The sequence below is a fragment of the Antrostomus carolinensis genome, unplaced genomic scaffold, assembly GCF_000700745.2.
Source record: "Antrostomus carolinensis isolate BGI_N321 unplaced genomic scaffold, ASM70074v2 scaffold28668, whole genome shotgun sequence".
Taxonomy (NCBI): Eukaryota; Metazoa; Chordata; class Aves; order Caprimulgiformes; family Caprimulgidae; genus Antrostomus; species Antrostomus carolinensis.
Window position 1 is genome coordinate 1 of NW_010335696.1, and position 8,480 is coordinate 8,480.

Consider the following 8,480-nt stretch of genomic DNA (forward strand, 5'->3'; position numbering starts at 1 on the left):
AACTCTACCCTAGCAAAACCAGGACATAATCACAAGACACTCCTGCAATTCTAAAATGCAGTAGGAGTCCACTTGGAAATTTATATATAATAATGTGTAGAACTGCTTTTGACAACAAATAGAATTGGAACTAAAATTGTTCACTTGAATCATGGTTGATTCTTGAACTTCAATTATACTTTCATAATAATTGAGCTATAAATAACATGTTGCACATGGAGCAGATCAAGCAGAGCTCATTCATTGCATTAGAACTAGAACAACTCCTGTCTAAAATTGCCAGTTGACTTGCCTGCCCCTTCCAGTGGTAGCTGTCAGGACTTCTTGCTCAGAGCTGACCTGTGTGGAGGATTGCTTTATTTTATTTCTGAAATCTGTCCTAATGTTTGCGCATTGTTCTCTCTCTTCCCTCTCCCTCAGGTTGTGCGGCGCAGGACTCAGCGCAGGAAATCTGGCATCACCTCTCTGCTTTTTGGTAAGGACAATCCTGTGCCTTTCATGTGGTATTGATGGATATAGCAGCCTAGCAGGGAGGGGAATGAGTGAAGCAGTGGGACAGAGGAAGATGAGAGGATGGAGCCAGAACTGAAGGATGAGAAGGAAGAAGTGCAGTTTTCTACTTGACTGCTTTGGTCTGAGCTCAGAAAGTGAATTTTAGGTTAGATGGTTAGCATTTGAATGGTTACTAACAGCAGACTCCAGCTCAGCCCAGCTGTAATGTCCTTCTTGCCCTGATCAAAAGGTCAAACACATTTTCTGGCAGACTGTGTCCAGTCCACAGGCTGGATCTGGTACTCTCCTGATCTCCTCTCACTCAGTTCAGGAACATCTGTGAAGATCTGTGACAGGGCAGGATGGTCCAGTGTGTCACCCATCAAAATTTATAAATGCAGACATCACTGATGTTCCCCCTTACTCTGAGAGTTCCATGTGAACACTTTTAAGTCTTAGTTTTCTTCACTTAGGGGCTAAGCCAGCATATGTCCAGAAAGCACACAGCCAGAATAGGTTTTGCATGGGTTTAAAAGTAACTTGCTTCTGTGACTCCATAATACCCCTTTCTATTGTAAGCCTCACTGCCATCACCTTCCTTGCAACTGATTTGCTTTCTTGAAATTGCCACATCTCACCACAGAAATTGTTTTTCCGGAGGAAGACAACATACTGAATGTACAGGGTTCAAATAGTGCTCCTGTTGAGGTTTAAATGGCCTGAATAAATCTAAAACTGGGTTTTACTGGTCTTTTCAGAGAAGAGCCTTTCTGATGTTGTCCAGGAGGATGATGTGTTGTCACAGGCTTGCTGCAAGCACATGCAGTATTACATATAAAAGTTATGGTAGAAGACTAGTGAAGCTGTAAAGTCAAGCATGCAGAAGTGAAGAAATGCAGGAAAGTTGCTTGTGCAACCTAAACTTAGACTTCTTGTATGTATTGTTATGCAGTCAGTACAGACTGAACTGGCAGGGAACTTAGCTGCCAAAATGCATCTTTCTTGTGTCTCAGTCTCCTTGACCCAGTCTGAGTAGCTTTATGAAGGTGATAGTGAGTTATACCCACAACACAATGATAAATTTTAAGTTTAAGATTCAAAATGTATCAGTGGCAGAACTCAGATGATTAATAGTGCTTTCTTATTTTAGTGGGGTTTCTGGACAGTGACTGTCATGGTTTTATCTAATATTCTTAGTAATTAAAACATTGGTTAAAATAGAGAAGTTATCATCCTGCAACAGATGACCAGAATGGAAAACTTTAGCCCAAGTGAGGGGAAGGAAAGCTGGGATGTGATAAATTCACCTTATATTGGGAACCGTCAATCAACCTTATGTGTAAAGTCTGCTGCCTGTGATAGTTACTATTTAGAGCTGGCACATAGCCCTCATCTGCTTGGGAGTAAGAACTTACCCAGAACTTAATTCTGTTTCCTTTCAGTGAATGCAGACTTAGTAGTGGCTTGGACAGGAGTTGTAGAGTCACAGGAGCACTATTTGGAAGGGGCCTCTAGTTGTCTGTAGTCTAACCTCTCCTGCTCAAAGCCAGACTCTTGCTCATGCTAGATCAGGTCAACCAGGGCTTTCTCTAGCTGAGATTTAAGCAGTTGGACCTGCTTTCTAATGAAGGAATAGAAAGAAGAAACAGTGAAAGGTAGTTTGGCAGAGAATAAGATGTTCTCTGACAAATGTTGCCCTTTTCCTGTTGGATGGACATTGCAACAAGGAAATGCAGGAGAGCTAGTTCTCCTCTGCACAACTGTGCAACCAGTCAGTCTTTGCAGGCTCAGAATACAGCCTCCTCACATGTGGCTGATCCTGCACTGGTTTCCTGTTTTGGAAAGCAGGCCTGTTGGGTGCAGTGAGGTAAATCTGGTGGAAAGCCCAGTTGCTTTCCTCTGATTCGTGTATATTCTAAGGTGGGAGGATGTGGAACTTGCTTCCCCTATCTCCTGCTTGTGTTTGGATGGTGTCGATCTGAGTACAGAGGAAGAGTACAGTATTTTGGTCAGAGGGGACTGAATGATGACAGGAAGAATCAGTGATGTATGTAATTGAGGGCAGCCCACCGAGCTAGTGTGGCTGTGGTTGAGTAGTTTCTTCTTCAGTCACATTCTGTTTTAGCAACACAATTTTCTGGGAATCCCCGCTGTCTGCGTGATCTCCTGTCTATTTACAATCTTTGTATCTCTGAATCTGGAGTGAGACTTCTTACATGCTCTATTTCCTACCCCTGGCCACTGAGAAGGAGGTTTTGTTAATTTTCATTGCTTGAGCTGGGAGTAAGTATCCCTACAATTTTTCTAGTCCAGAAGCAAAGTTCAGCTTCCTCTTAAGCTCTGTATGTCTGATTCTCTAATAATTTAATTCAGCAAATAGAAAACAATTACAAAAATATTTTAAAATCTAATTTTGTGCTTCTTTTTATGTTCTTAAAGTTTTGGTCTTTTTAATTAGGATTACTTGTGATTAAAATATACTGTTAATCACTTTGTAATAAGCAGAAGCTTCATGGGTACATAGCTGATGCAGAAGCTGTATAGCTTGGGCCACACTTTATTCATATGGCTTTCTGTAGTGCTGTTAGAAGATAAGCAGAGTACTGATTTGCTAGCTGGTTATTGACTTGGATCTTGCATAAAAGCTGTGTTTGTATAAAAATTGGAGTTCAGTAAAAAATACATTGTTTTATATGTTGATTTCCGTAGACTACCACATCTTCAATATATTATAGAGAGCAAAATTAGATGTATGAAAATACACTTTGAAGTGAAAACAAACTGATTTTTTTTTTCTTTTTTTTTTTGAAAGAGAAGGAAATGGTTCACTGTTCCCAAACATCATGTACCCAATTTTTACAGCATTCAGATACATTAACTGCCTAAAGAATCTATCCCATTAGGTATCTTTCTGCATAAGTTAATAGAGATAGGCTGTCAGAACTCCTGGGGGAATTAGTAACAGTTGAAAGATGCTTTGGTAACTTTTACTTTGTACTTATGACCATTTCTATGCACCCAGAACCTTTGAAATCTGGCTCCTAGGGAGGTTGAGGTCTTAAGTAGATGGAGGCTTTTGTGTTGTGGCTCTGACTTCTAGACTGACAGAGGAAAGTGGTCTGTCTTGGTTTTTCAAATCTTTTTCAAGACTCAGTGAAGAAGATGCCCTCAGCCTGTGAGGTATGCAAAAATTGGAAGTAGTTCAACCAGAAGCTGTTTCAGTTTCAAGAGAATTTCAGCTGAAGAGAATTTTTGAAAGTTCTCTAGTTCTGTGTTCCACCGCTCAGCTGTGTACTGCGTAGACACTTCTCTAAAGCAGTACACAGTACCTTGGTATACTGCATCGTCCAGACAGATCAAAGATGGCATCTTCCAGTTCCATATGCAGTTTGAAATACCAGCTCCTTTGAGACACTCAGATTGGTATTGGTTATTTACATTATTGAATAGACTGGCAATAAGAACCTGCCTTAGTGTAGGCACTTCTACTGTCAGGCTTTTTTCATTTCTGCAGAATCAATTATTTCTAATGCTAACAAAGAAATAAATACCTTATACTTGTTTTCCTTTCCTCGCCTTCCCTCTGACTGTGTGGGCTCCCCCAGGGGATGATGATCTGGAGGCACTGAAAGCCAAGAACATCAAGCAGACGGAGCTGGTGGCTGACCTGCGTGAAGCTATTCTCCAGGTGGCACGGCACTTCCAGTGTGTGGATCCCAAGAACTGCAGCATTGTGAGTGGGAACAGCTGGATCTGCACTGCTGAGTGTTCCAGGCATGAGTGTCGAGCGTCCACCACGGGTCAGGGCTGTTCAAATGCTCCTGGAGTGTGGGCTCAAGGAAGAACATGCCAGGTGTTACCGGTGGAGGATGAGGGTTGCTCAACCCCTCCCTGGTGGAGGAGGGCTGTGCTGGGAGGTTGTCTGCTTGCTAGGAGCAAGAAGAGGTTTGGGAACAGGGGCACACAAGCTTTGGCAGATCAGCTGGGATTCATCTGTTGTTTTTCACTCCTCTTTGCTCTTCACCCACATGCATGCTAGGATCTGACTCCAGACTACAGCATGGAGAGCCACCAGCGGGACCATGAGAACTATGTGGCCTGTTCCCGCAACCGACGACGACGAGCCAAGGCACTACTGGACTTTGAGCGCCACGATGACGATGAGCTGGGCTTTCGCAAGAATGACATCATTACGGTGCGTCAGCCTAGGAGGCAGGGACCAGTGCAAGACCATGCAGACTCAGCTTATTTGGGTCTCTGCACTGCCACTTCTGCAGGGAAAGCAGGGAGGAGATCAGCTCAGAGCCCAGTTAGGAGTCTAAGGGAGGCAGCTGGTGTTTCTGGAGGCTGCCTGTGGATGACCAAGTATGTTCCTGTGAGTGTTGTCTTGTGGGTCATTCTCAATGCAACCACCAAGCCCCTTTCCTGGCTGCCATACAGCTGAGCAAAGGTTGATTTGGTTCAGCCTGGGTCCCAGTTTAACACTGTATACTAACAGTGCAAAAGCATCCATTTGCATTTGAGCTGCAGGCATCCCATCTGAAAGTGGGAAGACAGGGGCACCATTGTGTTTGCAGAAGGTTTTTGCCCTTGAAGGCCCTGGGCCACATGAGAAGAGAACATTGGCAAAACAGTTGAGAAGAAAGCAGATCCTCATTGTGCACACAGGGCTGGGCAGCTGTAGCCCTCCTGTCACTGCCCTCTCTTCAACCAGTGTTTTCCACTCCCTGTTTTTCAGATAATTTCCCAGAAGGATGAGCACTGTTGGGTTGGAGAGCTGAATGGACTGAGAGGTGAGAGCAGGAGGGGTTGCACTGGGGAGAGTGGGGCCAGATGCAGAGCATCCGTTCATCCACAGCAACTGCTCTGGCACATTTGCGGCAAAGGCTCTGCCAGGTACCCGAAGCATCTGCCAGGGACAAGGCAAATGCTAAGGCGGGGTATGAGAGCAGCGGTGCAGCTGTCTGGGTACTTCTTGCAAACAGCAAATTTAAGCTCCACCCTTCTGGCACAAGGTGGTTGGGTACATGTCATCTCTGCTGCTTGTGGGCAGCATCCTGTAATTGGCTTCATCTTGCAGTTACCTTAATTCTTGTGATTTTGAGGCTGCTTGCTTCCTTCTTTGGGGTTGGACCCTATGAGCTCTGATTTATTCTCAGCTTCCATTGGGCTCTGGTCTTGTCTGTGTTAGCAGTTTCTCAGCGTCTATGTCAGGCTCACTTCTGTCCACTCTTTGTAGGTTGGTTTCCTGCAAAATTTGTGGAGATCTTGGATGAGAGGAGCAAAGAGGTAATTAAAAAAAACCACAACCACCACTAAAAAAAAAAAAAAAGGAGTCACATTATCGGTGAATAATCATAGTTGAAAAGAGCCATATTTCCCTCCTTGAGTCTGTTTGCTCTTTCTGGCTATTGAGTGCTTAGTGATGTGATCAGGCAGCTTATCTTCCTAAGCCTGTTTGCTCAACTTCTTCATGCTGACCAAGTGGAGGATGAGGGCCCCAGAGGGCTGCAGGAGGTAGCTGAGTATGATGCCTGGGCTTGCAAGGAGCCTAGAGATGAGCTTTGGGAAAGCTGAGAGAGCAGTGGGCAAGTACAGAGCAGGATCCTGTGGGCAGTGTTTCTGCCTGCTCCCTGCTGCCTGCGCTCTCTTCCTCCTTTGAGGCTGTGCCTTTGTGGTCACCACAGTGGATTCTCCCAGGCAGCTGTGCCTGAGAGGGCACCCGGTCTCAGTTCCTCTTGCAACCGGCAGTGGTGAGATGCCACCTGTCTAGAGCAGAGACCTCAGTATGGCCCCAAGGCTGGGGTGATGGATAGGAGACAAGCGTCATCAGCTGCTGGCCTAGACAGTTTGCAGGGGAAGTGGAGAAAGCCCTGTTCTCCCTCTCCCCCTCAGCATTTGGTGAGTGAGGAAGGGCTCAAAGGCTGACCCAAGACCCCAAGAGAAGCCCCTAGACAGCTGTCAGTAGTGACATCTCACTCACTTCCTCACCCCCTTCTCAGGGCTGGTTCCTTAGATGCAGATCAGTCTCTGTCAACAAACACACCCCATACTCCTGAGCAGTTCTTCTCTCAACTGTGGAAATAGGGAGGATCCCACTTACTCTGATTTTGGCATATTACTGTTCAGTCCTTCGTGTTAACTGTGTCAGGGTGATACCTCAGAGCGGTGTCCCAACTGACCCTGGGAATTCCCATCTACCCCCTCTTGTTTTGACTTGTAGCAGATTACAAAGTCCCAGAGACCCTCAGTGCAAGTCCCTGAACTTACCTTAGCTCAGTCAGCATCACATCAAACTGCAGCAGTTCCTACATGCCAAACAGTCAGGATGGTGCTGGGGACACCTGTGTGGTCTCCTGGGCAGCACCTAGGCACAAAGGTGTTCCCACAAATCCCAGGGGAGTAGCACTGAACATGGTGCCTTATGCAAAAGCCAGCAAGAGCGTAAGGGGTTAAAGGAGGAGGGGGTTGGTTGCATCTGGGAGTGGAAGAGGTGTGTGCAGAGAAGCTGTCCATGAGCAGTCCACCTCCATGCTCTGCCCCTTCACCAGTATGCTGAGAGCTGGCTCTCCATGTTCCTCAGTACTCCATTGCTGGAGATGACTCAGTGACAGAAGGGGTGACGGACTTGGTGCGAGGGACGCTGTGTCCAGCCTTGAAGTCCATATTTGAACATGGATTGAAGAAGCCATCTCTGCTGGGGGGGCCCTGCCATCCCTGGCTGTTCATTGAAGAGGTGAGATGTCTCGGTTCCTTTCGTGGGGCAGTGTTGCCAGAGGGCTGGGGTGAGGGGCTGTAGGGCAGAGTGCACTGACTGTCCCTCTGCCCTGCTAGGCTGCAAGCCGGGAAGTGGAACGGGACTTTGACTCTGTGTATTCTCGCCTTGTGCTTTGCAAGACTTACAGGTAAGGCCACTTGATGCATACCAAGCAGCTGGGTCTGTGCCCTGCTCCTGTGTGCTCATCTAACTGCTGCTGCTCTCCACCTGGGAAAGGTCACCGTCTGCCCCATCCTTCCGTGGGTGTGGAGTCAGTAGGCTCCTGTGCTGACTTGGGGCTGGCAGTGGCTCTTGTCCCCTTCCCTGGGGTCCTGTGTTTGCTTCTGGGTCTGTGTCTTGGTCTTTTATGGCTGCAGGATCACCTGTGGGCTCAGCAGTAGCAAGAGAGCTGTTGGGGTATGGAGGGAGGGGTCTGCATGTGCCTGGGGTAGCTCCAGAGCTAGCTAGGTCTGCTGTGATCTTTGCAGGCTTGATGAAGACGGCAAAGTTCTCACTCCAGAGGAGCTGCTTTACCGGGTGAGTGCTGCCCCCAGCCCAGCCAGAACCCAGCTCCTAATGTGGGGAAGTTTCCTATGGAAGGTGAGGCTCATCTCTGGGGGGATGCTCGAGAGTCTCTCAGACCTTCCCTGATGAGAATGAGTAGAGACACTGAGTGCCTGGGAAAAGGCAGAAGGTGAAGCCATCAGGAAGGCTTGGCCCCTCTGATGCTAGCTGGTGGCACTGGGTGACGGTGAGGAGCTCTGGGGAGGGCAGCATTTGTCTGTGTTCCTGAAATGGCTGCCCAGCCTAAGGCTGAGCTGAGAAGGTGATAACCACTTCTTCCCGCCCTGCAGGCGGTCCAGGCTGTGAACATGACACACGATGCTGCACATGCACAGATGGACGTGAAGCTTCGTTCCCTCATCTGTGTTGGACTCAAGTGAGTCATCCAGTCCTGATACTGTTGGCATCATGAGTGCAAGGAGCTTGGGAAGGGGCAGGGTGGTCTCAAGGGCAGCAGTTGTTTCAATCTAACTTAGGCCACAGGTTCTTTTTCCCATCTCCCTCCAGCCACTAAGTGGGACCTGCTCCTTGCTTGTTCATCCCGCTGGCCTGGCTGCTGGCTGGAAGAAGTCACTCTAATTTCCTGGAGTGGCTCACAAAAGTTTACTGGGGTATCCTGTTCCCACTGGGGACAGAACTGCGGGCAGGGGTTTCAGCTTGGGCTGGA

At 47.3% G+C, this 8,480-nt stretch overlaps 1 protein-coding gene across 1 annotated transcript in view; it reads left to right on the forward strand.

The window, feature by feature from the left end:
• Positions 1-420: 420 nt before the first annotated feature.
• Positions 421-8,480, forward strand: part of SGSM3 (small G protein signaling modulator 3) — a gene marked incomplete at its 5' end in the record, with an annotated part of 10,357 nt that continues 2,297 nt past the window's right edge. Inside the window, 9 exons of the mRNA XM_010174644.2 lie at positions 421-475; positions 4,098-4,225; positions 4,532-4,687; positions 5,231-5,285; positions 5,732-5,781; positions 7,076-7,228; positions 7,327-7,397; positions 7,738-7,786; positions 8,104-8,189. Of these exons, the coding sequence (XP_010172946.2) occupies positions 421-475; positions 4,098-4,225; positions 4,532-4,687; positions 5,231-5,285; positions 5,732-5,781; positions 7,076-7,228; positions 7,327-7,397; positions 7,738-7,786; positions 8,104-8,189 (803 nt within the window). The remainder of the gene's footprint in view (positions 476-4,097; positions 4,226-4,531; positions 4,688-5,230; positions 5,286-5,731; positions 5,782-7,075; positions 7,229-7,326; positions 7,398-7,737; positions 7,787-8,103; positions 8,190-8,480) is intronic.